Source organism: Saimiri boliviensis, chromosome 10, assembly GCF_048565385.1.
Source record: "Saimiri boliviensis isolate mSaiBol1 chromosome 10, mSaiBol1.pri, whole genome shotgun sequence".
Classification (NCBI taxonomy): domain Eukaryota; kingdom Metazoa; phylum Chordata; class Mammalia; order Primates; family Cebidae; genus Saimiri; species Saimiri boliviensis.
In genome coordinates, this window is record NC_133458.1 from 30,142,863 (window position 1) to 30,159,846 (window position 16,984).

General features: G+C 39.0%; 1 protein-coding gene across 4 annotated transcripts in view; it reads left to right on the plus strand.

The window, feature by feature from the left end:
• Nucleotides 1-16,984, plus strand: part of GRM8 (glutamate metabotropic receptor 8) — a 799,760-nt gene that overhangs the window by 125,893 nt on the left and 656,883 nt on the right. For all 4 annotated transcript variants that reach the window (XM_074379115.1, XM_074379113.1, XM_074379116.1 and 1 more), the window contains exon 3: nucleotides 13,443-13,659. In XM_074379115.1, coding sequence (XP_074235216.1) covers nucleotides 13,443-13,659 — 217 coding nt within the window. The remainder of the gene's footprint in view (nucleotides 1-13,442; nucleotides 13,660-16,984) is intronic.

A 16,984-nucleotide genomic window follows, 5' to 3' on the forward strand; every position in this document is an offset into this window, starting at 1 on the left:
GATATGAAAAAATTTCTAAAGGAAACACGGGGCCCTTGAGTACACATTCAATGTTTTATACTACAGCAGCACTTTTAAAATTTTATTGTGAACATGAATCACCTGGAGATCTTGTTAAAATTCAAAGTCTCATTCAGTAGGTCTGGGGTAGGGCCTGAGATTCTGCATTTCTAAGAAGCTCCCAGGTGATGCTGTTGCTGTGGGTTTGCTGACAGAACTGAGGAGCAAGATTATAAAGAAAACTTAGTCAGTGCCACAGTTACTGTAGTCAATACTGTTGAATTTATCTTTTGCTATGTGAACATATCTTTTATACCAAAACGTTTGAGCATATGTTTTCCTCTAGAGGATATTTGGACTTTAAATTTATTTTTAAAAAAGTCTTTATCTCTGGTGACTAACTAGATACTGACAGATATAAATAAGAGAGGGCTAAACAAGGCAGACCAAAGTTATGCATATATGACAGCTGCATAGTTGGAAAGTATGTGTCGCTCACATAATTCTGGAACCCAGGAGATTGGCCAGCTATCACTTGAGGACCCTGGTATACCAGATGATCTTCACTTATGTTTGGATAGGTGTTTGTGTGACAAGTTCTGAGCATGTTGTCTTGAAATACCTGTTGGACGCTAAAGAGAGAAGTCAAGTAAGACATGGGTCTGGAACTCACTGAAGAGATTTAGACTGCGTGTATAGATTTGGAGTGGGTATGAAGTGAAAAGAAAAGAGAGCCTAGGCCATATCCTAAAGAATACTAACACTTAAAGGATGAAGCAAAGGAAGAATAGCCAACAAAGGAGATAGAGATTTAAGAGGAAAATTGGAGAGTGAGTTCTCATCCAAGCCAAGTAAGAAAGTGTTGGCCTATAGTAAGTGCTTAACAAATACTTGTTGGAATGAAAAATAAGAACACACAGCAGAAGGGAGACTGAACTGGGCTCATGAACATCTTTCACTAGGACTATGAAATTGTTTGCTTTTCCTAAGCAATCTGTATCCTTTCACAGGTTTGTTTCTATCAGATGCTGTCCCCTCTGCCTGGAACACCTTTCAGTCATCTACCATTTCTTTTCTTTTGTTTTTCTTTTTCTTTTTATTTATTTATTTATTTTTGAGACAGGGTCTCGCTCTGTTGCCCAGGCTGGAGTGCAATGGCGTGATCTTGGCTCACTGCAACCTCTGTCTCCCAGGCTCAAGCGATTCTCCTGCCTTAGCCTCCTGAGTAGCAAGGACTACAGGTACACACCACCATGCCCAGCTAATTTTTGTATTTTTAGTAGAGATGGGGATTCACCATGTTGGCTAGGCTGGTCTTGAACCCCTTACCTCAAGTGATCTTCCCACCTCAGCCTCCCAAAGTGCTGGGATTACAGGTGTGAGCCACTATGCCCAGCCTCATTTCTTGGTTCTTCCCTCTGCTCCTCATCACCTTTTATGTTTAGATGTGCTCTCTCTGGCTTTGGGAACTTGGGTACCCCTTTTTGCACTTACCTTCCCCCCATTGACTTATGTGATTGCTGTCCAACCTTCCCCAAACTTGTCTCAGGCTATTTTAGTGGTACCCAACTGGGCTGGGAGGCCCCCCTCCCCAGAAGAAACTGTTGCAATTGGGATTGATGAAAACCAAAGGAGGCAAGTAATTAGCTAATTATAGATGCTAGTATCTCTTGCTCACTTGGATACCATACATGATGATGGCTGGTGATGTGCAAGCTCCAGCTAAGCCATGACTTATGACCCTAAAGGCATTGCAGATGTGACCAGAAGTGGAACCAGGGAGGAAGCTGAACACCTATGGGGGGAGAAAGCTACTCAAGAATTAATATCAGATTAAAAAATAGACCCAAAGTAGTGGAGGGTAGAGGTGTTTAAGAAATGAATCTGGGGTTGGACTGCCTGGATATGAATCCTACTCCGTCATTTACAAATTATTTGGTGTTGGGAAATCTAAAATCTCCAGATTTGAGTTTTGCCATTCATAAAATGAAGATAAAGCACTGAGCACAGTTCTTGGTCAATGTAACATGTTAAATAAATGTTGGCAAAATGAACATGTACATGTATATATACATACACATTAAGTGTGCAGTTGGAATATGACACAAAAAGAAGGCTCACAGAGAGCAATAAGTTAGGCTTCTCAAAAAGAGATTGTTGATAGGATGAATGGGCTAATCAGATTGTTTAGAGGAAACTTAGTGTATTGCCTTTTGGGTACTGAGATGATGCTTCTCAGAAGAACATATCCTTGCATTCCAGAGTATGTGGTGGACTAAAGGACTCTGAGTCATTTACATCTTTTAATCAACTTTTTCTGTCACCAATGATGGCCATTTGTGAAATCTGCTGCTTTGTCTTTGGAGAAGGAATGGGTTTTTCTCCTATGTAAATGGAGCTCTAATGAAGACCTTTAACCTCACGTGTACCTTCTTCTAACGTACTGAGTTTACTAACTTAGGTAACATAAAACAAATGAAAATTTCCAGTGCTATTAGGTGTTCAGAATCAGTACCTGAATGCTAGCTGAGAGTTAAATGACTTGAAGACCAAGATTTTGTGAATGTGGATAATCACTAAAAAGCTATGAAATTGCCAACCAGGAAACTTATTTGCACAAACAAACATACTTATCAACATTCTTCTTTATTTGCAGGAGTCAAATCATGTATTATTGGGTGGCAGAATGCCAGTCTAAATGGAATATTTGCCATCTTAATGTTTATTGACTTCAATTTGTTAGTTATAATTACTAACTTTTTATTTTATAATGCTGTAGTGCTGACATGCTTGGGGGAAAAAAATTGAACCACAGAAGTTGATTGCACAGTAAGGAAATCAGCAGAAGAAAATTAAATGCTAGGTGATAGTTTGAAGTCAGCAGTGATGAGAATGAGTGGGTGGGAGAGTTAAATTTCTAAGTAACTTAGCAAATGATGCTAAGAAAGTGCCATGGCATCATTTTGGTTTTTCAATTATAACAAAATGTAATTTATTATTTTTTGGTACTCGTGGGAAAATCACTTTATAGAAAACTTTCACTGTCCTAAGCAGCTCATTTCCAAATTTCCCCTACTTTTTGTTTTAAAGAATACTCAGGTTTTGTCTTGAAATCCCAAACTGCTTGAAAACTTTACCAAGAAGATATCAAAGAAACTGTCAGAAATAGAAAGAATGAAAGCAGGGAATGCACTTCCCTGTGTCTCCCTGGGCTGCTGCCTCACTGAGCAGAGTTCCCAGAGGTGGTCAGATCCATGTATTTCTTTCGTCCTCTTGAGAGTTGCAGAAAACGTACATTACCTTGTAAAGAGACAAAGCAAAACCAAGCCAGATTATCTTTTAGGGTTAGTTCTAACCTGCTTCTCATAGAGTTTGAAGTCCTATCCCAAAGCCTTCACTGCCTGAGTACAAAGAAAAGAGTTTCCTACTACTTCTCAATCACGTATTTTTTGCTTTCCTAAAGAAGGAAACAAACATTAGCGCTTATAAGTAATATAAGTATACATTTTTTTGGGGCTCTTGACTTAAAGTTGCTTCTTAGTGTCTTCTATTTTCATTCATCTGTTTACCCTACATCTATCCATTCATTTATTTCATGCCTTACCCTTATAAGCCTCAGGACTCAGAGGTCTGTGAGAATGTAATGCAAGTCCCCGATGATAAATTACATAGCATTTTCTTAGTAGTCCCGGCATAAGAACCCCAGTTATGCATATAGTATTTGAAAATGGTGTTTGTAATAAGCATGGGAGATGATGGTCTGTGGTTTAATATTTTTCACCCTGTGGCAAGTTTTCTAGAATTAAGTACCTGTCAGTAGACTGCCTGTTCTCTTCATTTCTGCAAATTGGGTGGTGTACACATCTGAAGGAGGTCTCAAGTGAAAGGCAATCTGTGGCTGGTGTTCAGTTTGTTCCTTTTTCTTCATTTTTCAATATGTCAGCTTAATGTCACTTCATCAGGGAAGCTTGCCCTGTCTCTTGTGGACCAGGTGAGTGGCCCTGTAATTCTTAGCAGCTGGTATTTAGCTTTTGGAACAATTATTACAATTGCTGTTAAATGTTTATTTGGTTGATTATTTATTGAATGCCCGCTTTTTCCATTTGGCCATATGCTCTGTGGGGGTGGGAGGACCATGTGTTGTTTACAGGCCTATCTCCAGGGCCTGTCACCATGTCTGGCATGTAGTGGGAGCTAATTTGTTGAATGAATTAATAAAAAAGTAACCATTAAAAAAACATTAAATTTAACTATTAGAAGAAGTATACATATTGAATTAGCCTTTTAAATTTCTGTGTAATATTGCATATGTACTAATTATAATTTTTTAGAATCATGGAGTACTGAAATACATGGAAATGTAAATAAAACTGTTCAATTTTTTTTAAAGGCAAAATTGAAGGAGATGCTATAAACTAGAGAAACTATAAAATTAGTTGGAATATTAAAGTCCTCCCTTTTTTTTTTTTTTTTTTTTGAGTGGCAGTGTCTTGCTCTGTCACCCAGGCTGAGTGCAGTGGTCCAATTATAGCTGATTGTAACCTTGAATTCTTGGGCTCAAGGGATCTTGCAGCCTCAGCCTACTGAGTAGCTGGGGCTACAAGTGTACCACTAGGCCTGGCAAATTTTTTAATGTTTTCTAGAGATGGGGGTCTCACTGTGTTGCTCAGGATGGTCTCAAATTCCTGACCTCAAGTGATCCTTCTGCCTCAGCCTCTCAAAAGACTGGGATTACAGGTGTAAGCCACTGGGCCCAGCCTAAGTCCCTTTCTTAGAAAGTGAAGGTTTTAAATCCAACTTGCTAGTAAAACTTTTGGGGTAGTTAGGCTTAAAAATCCCCGCACTACTAGGACTTGATAGATTAGAACAATTCTTTCCCTAAGGAGCTGTTGTGCTTTCTCATTGTCAAATGTAATTAGCGGATGTAAAAAAAGGTTTATTCAATCTTATAGGGTATAATTATGGTTGTTTATATGTAAATTATTTCATGTTCACGGATTGCTTCTCTTTCATTTTAAATAAACAGGTTAGAAGTCAAAATGCCATTACCAATTTGATTAAAATCATTACATTTCTTTCTAAAACATGGCATTAGTTATTTCATTCTCCATAAGAAATCCAAACTTCATTGGTCTAATCTTAGGATTGGGATTTTCAATAGCCAAATTAAAATGTCTTAGTGTAGATTTTCTGTCAAAAATATTTGAAAGCATCAAATTATGAAAAAGCAATATAACATGGAAAACTGAAAATCTGCACAGCTATCCATAAACTTAGTTCACGTGTCCAGTGAGCAGTGATTCATGGTGCCTGTGCCAGATAGCTTCTGCTTGCCCTGCCACAATGACTTTCTCTCTTTTGCCGTCTGCTGGCTGCCCTGGAAGGCTCCTTTGTGCAGGCAAAGTCAAGTTCTCTTGCTTTCTGGCTTCCAGTAAGTTTGGTCAGAGGGAGACCGAGCAGGAGGTGTGTATGAGGGAGAGGTCAGAATGTAATTTCCTTTTGGGGTTGCCAGGGGCTGGCGGTATCCTTTTAGGGCGGTTACTGTTCCCCTCAAGGTAGCTTCCGTTCATGACTCTCTAATTGCTCTCTCTCGTAGGGCTCATAGGTGGCAACTGCGAGCCTCAACCTCTGACTCCTTCTGTATTGGGCTTTCCATTGCCTTCCCTATATGCTGCTCCTGCCTTGAAAATAGTCCCTTTATTTAGTCTCCTTGAGTCATTTGTTTTCTTTGCCTCTATGATTCACATAAAACCTTGAAAAGGAGGTGAGAAAATGTACCCCTTTACAATTCAATGGTCTATTCAAATGAATTATCTGAAATTAACATATGACTTTGTAAATGTAATATATATTTATACTTTCAGGCGGACATAGATACAAAAACACTCTTTATGTTTTGAAGAAAGTGTCTCTCTTATGATTTGCTAAAATTTTAGGTTCACCATTAGTAGCAAAAAATCTTTGAATTACTTATCTAGCAGTGAGAATGGATTGATATTGTCTCTCCTCTCTCTGGTTGACTTTGTTAGTGTGCTATGCATTTGTGAAGAGGAAGGTTCTGGTGCCCTCTGGGCCAGGACTTCATCCTGGCCAATAATGGAATTCAACTCATGACCTTAAACCTTAACTTTGTGTTACACTCAGCTCTGTTAACTAACCACAGGCCCCTTTGGTGTAGGTATGTATGCAAAGCTTTGCTTGATCTTAGTGAGCTCCTGTTGAGGAGAAAGATAAAACTATGGTGCGATATAGTGCACTCCTGGCTCTCCCTGACCCCATGATTTCCCATGTCAATAGGCTTCCTCTCCTTTTTCTTTTGCTAAGCTCCTTTATGCATCAAAAGTCAAAGGCTCATGTCCTCCTCTGAATCTACTATAGGAACTCGACTGAGAAGAAAGGGCCAGAGACTGAATTTCCCATTTGACACCAACTTGTACGAGTAGGGATCTTAATAACTGTCTACTATGTGGACAGGACTGTTCTGAGCCGGTCCTGATTTGGGAAAGGAATACTACTACTTCATGTTTTTGGATGCAAATTCGGGGTGATCATCCATCTTCTTTTTGTTTCACTCTCTGGCTTTACGTTTCCTTTCTTTTTTTCCCCTCTCCTTAGCATGTTTTCATGAAGGTGGGAGGAGCATGACAGCTCAGGGCAGGGTTGGGAGAGTTGGGCCAGTGCAGGACATTGACTTGTATCCCTAACTTCTCATTTATATCTAATTTCTGATTGTACACTTGTGTTTTGCCACAAGCAACTAGTAGCTTTAATACTAGAGAGCATTCAGGTATAAAAAGACAAAGTAAATGGCTATAATAATTATACTTTCCTTGACCTCAGTTTTGCAGCAAAAACAAACCTACCTCAAGGCCAGGTGGCAGGAAGCTATTGTCCTGATGGCCTGCTGTTGCTAACCACCATCACTGGAAAAGTACTTGGGCAAGCACTAGCCCCTAGGGGAAGAGTATGGCTTCAAGCTGACCTTTCACTGGAATAAAACCAATGATGCTCTTGAGTAGCACAAATTTTGAGGGACTTCATCTAAGCTGTGCTTTAGGTGGCTTTTTGCTAGCCTTGTCAGGGGTACCTTGGCTTCCTTAGGATCTTTAGCAAGCCAGTAACTGTGGTGAGCAGATGCAAAATTTATGCCATTCTAGTAGACAAGGCAAGTTTCAAGCTTATCGCAATATTTTGATGTGCAAGCAGTGGGAAAACTTAAAAAGGCTGCTGAAGTTGTAACTTCCTTGGACCACAAAAAAAGTATTTCTGGTGTCTAAAAGTCTCTGAGCTCCTTGGAGCCGCAAAAATCCCTCATTTCATCACTTGGTCATGTACAGTAAGGCTCAGTGAAGGCAACATGGAGAGACACAGTCAGTTTGGGGAATATGTCAGCACTTTTATCCCTGTCTGGAATATCTGTCTTACAGATAAAGATAAGCAAGGAGGGGTAAATGATTAAATAATCTGTGATGCTGGCCTTTGATTAGAAATGTAATTGTTATTCTTAATGACACACTGAAGTTCATGGGCTGTCAAGGTGTTTGCCAAGATGGTTATGAAGTGTCCGTGGCCATTTTTTGGCATTTGAAAAAGCAAAATGGCAATTGTATGCTTTCCTCTGAGGAGACTGCACAGGCTACAACTGAAACGACACTTCAGTGATTTGAACTGGAATTCTGTCACTTCAGCTTGGCAAAAACAGATACCTTGTGTGATCAGAAGTTTTGCAGCTGAATAGATCTTTGATTAATAAAAAATATGGGAAATGGATGATTTTTAACTTAAGTAGTTTTATAGAAAAATGTTTCAAAGTTAGAATACATGGAAGGAGAAAATAAGGAGTCTTGATTAATGGGATGAATAGGTTCATTTTACTTTCAATGAATATTTATTGAACACCTACTATCTCCTGGGAGCTCATGTTACATCTGTAAACAATGTAGAAAATAACCCTGTGGAATCTACATGTTAGTAGGGGAAACAGAATACACAAATTAATGCAAGTTATGAAGAAGAAGGAAATAAGTAAAGTGAAGAGGTCATAATGGAAGGTGAGGAGGCAACATTAGATGGGGTGGTCAGAGAAGGTCTGTTGAGCTGAGGCTGAAGGAGGAGAAAGGCCAGGAAGGACTTACTTGGGAAAATGTACGGGCTGATATGTATGAGTGCTGGAGGTGAAAAAGGACTTAGCCTGGTCAGGGAACAAAAAGGAAGCCAGGGTGGTTAGATCAGGTGAGTGGGAGGGATAGGTGGTCAGTTGCCAGTTCAAAGGATCCTGTGACAAGTGGTTTGAGCTATATTCTAAGGGAAATGGAGAAATGATTGAAGGACTCTAAGATCTATTTTTTTTTTTAAATACAAGTTTTCATGCTGGTATAACACAGATTTGAGAAGGGCATGAATGGAAGCAGGAAGAAGAGTCAAGTGGCTTTAGGAATCCAGATATCACAGTAGCTTGGAGCAGGGTGTGGATTTTTGTTTAACCATTGCTAGGGCATAGCCCAAGATGGGTAATGAAGCTCCAGACATTATGTCCAAATTCTGGCCAGCAAGAAAGAGGGAAGAGCATGAGCAAGGCATGCCTTCTCCTTTTAAGGATACTTTTCAGAAGCTTCACTCACCACTGCAAGGAAAGCTAGGAAATGTAGTCATATTCTAGGTGGCTAGGTGAAAATTGGAGGTTTCACTTGTAAAAAGGAGAACAGACACTAGATGATAATAATCTCTGATAACTTCTATTAATAATATATGTAAATGATTTTTTTTAAATAGAACTTTAATCTCCTTGCTCTAAGCCAGATTTTTTGGAATTTCTCAGAGTTTGCAAATCCAGTATTCACAGAAAAGCTAATTAAATGTAGATCAAGTAATTAGCTTTATTAATAGCTGGGCAAGCACCAAATAACTCCCCAGGCACATGGCTATCTGTTAAGAACTGTATTGGAGATAATTCAACTTGAACCTGTGGCTCCTACTTTTGTACCACATCTCAACCTTGGGACTCACTTCTGCCTGCACAGAAGACTTAAAGTTCACTTGCAATGAGTAGCATGGGCTTCAAGCATTTCTCAAACATCTGGTTGCCAGTGGAATATGGAGAGAAGAGGGTGGGCTTCCTTCCTGAGAATTGAAGCCCTGCCTAGTCTCTTGACATTATAGAGAAAAGAAGCCTGAGATATGAGTAGACAGGTCAGAGAATAAAGGGAGAGCCTGCTATCCTCTTTTGCCCAATAAATGTAGAACTCTGGCTTTGATTTGTTTCCCCCTCCATGTTGGGAAAGTCAGTAAAAGAATGGAGAGTGAGAGGGAAAATATTTGTTTTGGAGCTCCCTAAGAGGGCTGTTGGCTGAAGTGAAGAATGTAGTGAGAGAAGAGTTTTTTCTAATCAAAATAATTATTAGAAAAGTGGAATCTATAACATTTTTTGAAAAAGAGAGTGATGATGAGTGTCCTGATTTGTATAATTAATTGCCTCAAATATGCTTTGAGTAATAGAAATATGGCCTTATTCAAGCACATATTATATTCTTATGAAGCCTCAGCACAAAGAAAATAAGAATGAAGAAAAACAAAATGACAGGTGTTTTCAAATACGCAATAGGATGCCTTAGGGAACTGAAGGAGAAAGGAAAGGAGAAAGTCACCTAAGGACAGCAGTAGAGAAAGCGGAAAGGACAGGTGGCTAGAAAAGAGCTGAGGTTAGGGCAGCACTGAGCCGGGGGAGCACAGCGGTGTTGTCTTCTACAGAGACTTGTCATAGGGCCGTGTTCATCAGGCTTCTGGCACACTCACAAGTAATGGAAAAGAGGTTCACAAAAAGCCTGTTCGTGAGCATGGGCACAGATAGAAAAAACAAGGGGTAATGAAGTGCTCAGGAGCCAGCAACAGTAGGGAGACCTGCAGAGATAACGGTAGAGAGTAGTCACTGCAATCTGGCAAGAGCTGTAGCTGTGGGTGAGGGCTTAGGTGAAGAAACACTGAGTCAGTGGAGGAAGAAGTTGGGGGATAAATACTCTAACTTCTTTCTGTTTCCCCTCACCCTTCCATATTCTGCTGGTGCCTTCTGGCAAAACTCAACTAGAAGCCAGAGGCAAGGAAGCCCGGGCAATATGGTCATAGAGAACAGCCTCCTAGGCACTTTGGCAGGATGGGGAAGGGTCAGGAGGGTCAAATGGAGAATTGCCTGCACAATATTTTGGTGGAATGCAGGGGAGGAGGTGGTGGGAAAGAAGCTGTATTAAATTTCCTGCTCCAGTTTAGTCAGTTTCCCTCAAACATTCATTGAGCCCTTGCTCCACCTGGTGTTTGAGATACCAAATAAACAGAGACCTTGCTTGGTCTTGAGGATCATAAACCAGCAGAGTCATGACTCTAATGTTAGGTGGTGGAGGCTTTGGAAGACAGGAATAGCAAAAGACAGCCCTGTCTGATGGAGTTAGTGAAAGGGTCCCCAGAAGGAGGTGACTTTTGAGTTGGATATTGAATTTGTGTAGAAGATCATTAGATAGAGGAAAGCATTAAGACTTCCTGATCTGGGGAAGGGTATGGATGCTGTTAGAATATGGAGAGAAGGTACAGATCAGGAGAGGAAGATGAGACAGAATCTGATGGTCTTTGTGAATCAGACTGAAGAGCTTGGATTTTATCCTTTACATTGGCAATAGGAGTTAACAGAGGCTTATAAAAAATACTGCTTTTTTTTTAAAGAATGGGGGAACTGATGATGGGTACTTTTCCTGGCAATTTTTTTCTTGGTATGCTTTCCTTCTTTTTCCTCTGATTTTTATTCCTCCACTTCTCTTTACCATTCACCACCTTTTTATCATTGTTGTGTTTCTGGTAGATGAAATCTCCAAGGTTAAGGGGCTAGTTAGGGTCTATTTGATCTAGGGAAGAGAAAAAGAAGCATCCCAGGTCTTTAAATAATTTCTACTTCAGTTGCCAGGAGGGTTTAATTTGTGAATGGTAGAAATACTGGGGATGCTGGCACAGATATTAAAATGCCTAATGAGCCAATACTTAGTAGTCTACCATAACAAAATAAAAATGAGATGTGACTTCATGAAAACTTGTCTTGAAATACTATTCATGTACCCTAATGTGCATTATTGTAGACGGAAAAAATGAAAATACAAACACATATGCTCACATTACTTTCCTACACATTAATCTGAAAAGAGAAAACTCTTCAAGACTTTGGGGAGAAAATCCATTACTGAATTAATAAAACAACCATCTTCTATCTGCACTTTTATTTTATATACCCTTTACACCTGTTTAATTAATCCTAAACATGAGGCTGACTGCTAATTAAACAGCCTGGAAGTGACTGACTGAAGGTAGTAATTTGAGATAATTAGTTTTGGTTTCAAACACTCAATTTTCACACTTTCTGCTCATTTTTAGAAAGGGTGGCTTATTATTATAGGCAGGGTGGGAATTGTGTAAGTCATTTTATGGCTGGACTCTTAGTACCTTAGGAAGTGAGAGAATTATGAATCCAAATAGGACAAGGAAATGGTATAGAGCTATAGAACTTGCTGTAGAATGCTCTCCTATTCCCTCCACACATCCCATACTTGCACATACACAGAATTTCTTCTAAAGTGAAGGTCAGATGGCTAACTTTATTTCATTAGAACATAGAAATACCCATGATTTTGATGTTTGGGAGATTTTTACCTGGTAAGAGGGAGATCTCACTGAGTTATCCATGGTTTCCTTCCCAGGCCCTCTGAAAACAAACAAGAAAAGGTGAAAAGGGCCAAAGTTTGGTATGTGGTTTGAGATTTAGAGGGGTGTTCTTGCAAGTAGTCATGTACTATGGAGGCACAAAATCTAACCAGGGGAAAAATTTGTCAAGGTGAGGCCAGCATATCTGACAGAGAAGGCAAAGGGCAGGATGAGGAGGGTCAGGTCATCTTTGTCCCACATGGTCCCACAGTTTTAACAAGTAACTTAACATGGTCCCCACTAGGAGAACAGAACTAGAAAGAATTTGGGCTTAAATGGGCCAGACTCTTCTGGGTACTCATTGTTACGGCCAACGTAGGTGAATCCAAGTTACACGGAAGCTGAACGAATTGTCAGCACCCTGGACAGCTCCAAAGCACATTGCTCTGCTGCTGCTCCCGAGGCGACTTTTACGTTTTAGGAACTTTGTTGTCATTTCACTGGCCACCAGTATGGAGTAGGACTCTCTGGATTTAGGAAGAAGATTATCTAGATGTTGAGGGCTTTACAAGTAGAGAACACATGGACTCGGGGAGAGGAGCGTCACACACTGGGGGTAGTTGGGGGAGGTAGGGGAGAGACAGCAGGGGGTGGGGAAGGATAACATGGGCAGAAATGCCAGATATAGTATGCACCAAAGGTAAAATAAAGAAATTAAAAAAAATAGTGGAATTGAAACGTTTATACAGATTGGGATTCATCTGTCTAGATGGTGGTGGGGACTGTTGGATCCCGGAGTGCACAGCCGTGTGGAAAGATGGAACTGCAATCTCTAATATCTTCTTTGAGCACTGACATTAGCTGCAGCTTGTGACATAGCACGGAGTTAACTTTTTTATGTACGAGTCAAACCTGCATTTTCAACTAAGCCACCTGAATTAGGCATCTCGGAGTCATTTTGATCTCTGAACTTTCATTCGTACCACAGCATGGCATCAGAGGAGTTACTAGGCACAACCACATAATTCACTTTCCCATATTATTGAGAAATGACATAGTATTCCTCGCTTTGAAAAATTTCTAGCAATTCATCACATTAAAAGAAAAATAGTCTCTTCTTTTAAAGAATTTATGGTCTGGATTCCTTTTTCTGTGATGTTTTGGGGGAGTTAGAAAGATGTTTCTATGAGAGGATATGTGACTGCTGGCAATTCTCAAATCCTTTTGTAGCACTTTGATTATATCAATAAATAGTAGATAGACTTGCAAAACTATATGTTTAAAATACTTTACTGAAAATGTTGTCTTAAGACTGAAATGACATTAAGTGTACAAACAAATCTCATTAAATTTCTTGTTAGTCTTTGTATAGCATTAGTGTCCTATAAAGCTAAAGCCAGTTTCAGAGGTGACCTTTTCTGATGCATATGCCTTCATTTTTCTCTCCTTTTTGCACCAGAGCTTATCATGTACAGACTGAAAAAGCAACATCAACAAAAAGCACAAATGTTTTGCTTTGGCTCCAGAAAACAATGGAAACTAAAGCAAATGAAATTCTTTCTGACTGTTTAGACATATTGTGTATTGAGAGAAAGTGAACCTATGGACCATTAAAAAGTACTTTCTAATTGGCAGTCATAAAATTGTATATTGGCTTCAGGCTGATATGTCTGTGTTTCTGGTATAGCCTTGGCTGTTTAGCTCTTATGACAATCCACCATTCTTGAAGATTCTTCATGGGTTGAAATGACCCACCATTTGTTTTGCAGATACCTCAAATCAGCTATGCATCCACAGCCCCAGAGCTAAGTGATAACACCAGGTATGACTTTTTCTCTCGAGTGGTCCCACCTGACTCCTACCAAGCGCAAGCCATGGTGGACATCGTGACGGCACTGGGATGGAATTATGTGTCAACACTGGCTTCTGAGGGGAACTATGGCGAGAGCGGTGTGGAGGCCTTCACTCAGATCTCGAGGGAGATTGGTAAGCATATATTTATCAGATGAATGTATTTGGAGGCGACAGGTTGCTGATGCCTGAGCTTCTCAAGTGTTCTTTTATCTGTAGGGAATAATTAGAACTCCTACAGATGCATGAACTAGGCTGTCCACTCTAGAGGGAAGCTTGGTTTATTATAAACAATTTTGTTGTTCAGAGGTCTATCAAGGTGACACTTTGGTGCTAATTTAGGAAGTAGGGCTCCTGACTCAAGTGAACATTTTTTTAAAGTTGTCTGTTTTGACAAGGGAGTTTGCTGGCACATTAGAGCCACTGTAAATTTGAATAAATGACATACTATTTGATTGTTCTAGATGGAAGTTTACATTAGCAAGTCATTAAATTGAAAAAAGTCAGTGGAATTTAACATCCAACACTAGAGGGATTAAGTCTAGTAATCATCTTAAAACAATGCTGAAGTAGCCCCAAGGCTATACTTCAGCAATATTCTTATTGTCATATTTGACTTTTTGCATTTTTATTCTCAACTGAAGCTGTGAAGCTTAGGATATAACGAAGGGCAAGATGTAAAAACTTGTTTACAATAAGGTACTGCTGACCTCTGTCCTGGGCATTTTTTTTCAAGGTGCCTATTCAAGTCTCTAGGCATTTCACCATCTTGTAGTGTACCAATGAGGTTGTAAATCCATTTCACTGCTTTGAAAACATAGAGCAAAACAAAGAAACAAGTTAGAGCACAAATCTTAACTGCTGATTTGTCAGCAACATATCTTTGTGAATGAAATGAGATGTTATTGTTAAATACTATTATTCTTACTAAAAATGAATGAGTTTTTCTATAAGACTAATAATATTTTGTGGAAAGGTTAAGTGTCCATTGATTGTTTTTCAGTAATTTTGAGCCTGAAGGAAGACATTATGTTGATAAATTTATTGTTTTTCTTGAACGCCTTGACTCAGGAAAAGATCATGGGAGTGATTTGGGCTTAACCTTAATTTACAAGGGCAAAAAGTCTAATGTTGTTGCAATAGGATTTTCACTTGAGAGACTTGCAGATGACTGCAAGTTTTTCTGTGCATAGTAGGGCATAGAAAATTACACACAATATTTAGTATATTTCACATTTGTTCTACATTTGTGCTATTGTGGAAAATGTGTAAAAAGCCTGGTCATTTTGGACAGATTGGGTTAATTGATTAAATTGGACAACTGTTCACACCTGCTCTAAGTGCGCATGATGCCATAATCTTTGCTCTCTAGATATTTATATCATTACTGCTATAAAAATGATCCAAAACATTCAATTGATCTTTAAATTATGACAAATTATATTATCTTCTTGGATAAAAATCTAAAGTTTATCCTTAGAGGAAAGGCCCACTCAAATGAAAACAATCACTTCTGGAAACAGGGTTAATGTATTATTTAAGCAACTGATGTCAGTTCTTACCAGAGTGAAAATTCTATAAGAGAAGGAAACTAATAGAGTATGTATTGAATTAAGTTTTCTGAAGTTCTCCTGGACATTCTGCAACTCTAGGACACATTTTGTTTGCATGAGATAGATTACTAGAAAAAATTCAAAACAGGACACAATCTGCCAATTGTTGCCGAATCTGACAAAATGCATCGTTCTAAAAGTTAAGTGAAACCACAGTTTTATTCTTTTGACTAAAATACTTAGCTTTTATTTTTTAGGGAGCATTGCTATGCTTTGATAATATTGTTACATAAAAGGATTTAGATGGTGCCATTCATTATTCCTGTTTCTATCATAGTCATTAGCATGGGAGAAAATAATTTTAGTGCCTTGTATATGCTCTTGATTAGAGCAACACATTTCTTCTATGTTGATCTTTTCAGTATTCTGTGACTTGATTGGTTGTCCATTCTATTTCAGTTCTCACTTATCTGGGGAATGGAGGAGGGATGGATTGTCAATTAATATGCAGAATACTGAAAAGGCCAAATTAGTACCACACTGGAGTATGCCATGGAATATATTAAATATCAAAATCATCCCTCATTTTAATGACAAAGATTTTATCTAGAACAAAAATAGCTGAAAATTAAACCTTTTACATGACAATGATATTAATGGCAAAGGCAAATGGTAGCAACTTAACCCATTCTGAAATTATCTGATGTCTCTAATGAAAATTCATTAGTTCTGTAACATTTGCAGCTCTTACTACAACATTGATGACATCTCTGTCACCATGTTAGTAGTGTGTTTTTTAAAGCTCAGTAGCTTGACTGAGAAGGAGATGATAAATTCATTTTTTGGAATGTCTGCCCATTAATAAAATTGTATGTTTCCCCAACTCATAATGTTTTCTGTACTTTGTTCTGAATTTCTCTTCAGCAACATTGATTGCTAAGAAATTTCAGTTTAAATTGAGGCTTCCTCTGTCTTCCCTCTGATTAACTTGGGCAGATCATAATGGAATGATGGTGAAATGAAAATTGGTTTAGTGATGAATTGCTTATACACTTTGATTAGAAGGTTTTTCATTTTAACAAAATCAGACTTCGGGAAGTGTCCTTTGTGAATCTGGGAGAATGAAACTTATGAGTGTATGGTGGTTATGATGAGACTTCAGTGATGGCTCTTCCCTAGCTGAGATCTTTCTGAAGGGGAGAGGGACAAGAGACACTTGATAAAATAAAGACAAATAGCCCCTTGATATCACAGCTGTTATAGTGTCAGCCCAGGGCATCTCTTGATTATAGGATTATTGCTGAGAAGGAAAAAAATATAGATGGCATCATCAAATAGCACAGTTTGACTGGAGCATAGTTTGTATAGTGATGTATGGGAGACAAAATTGGAAGGCTTGACATAGACACATGATTATTTCAAATCATAGGGTGTTTATTTTATCCTTAATTTTCTAGACATTGGAGGTGTGTTATGCTATTCCTGCATTGCTATAAAGAAATCCCTGAAAGTGGGTAATTTATGAGAAAAGAGATCTAATTGGTTCAGGGTTCTGCAGACTGTACGGAAGCATAGTGGCATCGGCTTCTGAGGAGGCCTCAGGAGGCTTACAATCATGGCAGAAGGTGAAGCAGAAGCAAGGGGAGGTGCAACACACTTTTAAACCACCATATTTTTTGAGGCATCATTATCTCAAAGACAGTACCAGGCAATGAGGGGTCTGTCCGCATGACCCAAACACCTTCCACCAGGCCCTGCCTCCATCATTGGGGATTACATTTCAACATGAGATTTGGGTGGGGATAAATATCCAAACTATGTCTTTCCACCCTGGCTCCTCTCAAATCTCATGTCCTTTTCACATTGCAAAATGCAGTTATGCCTTCCCAATAGTCTCCCCAAATGTT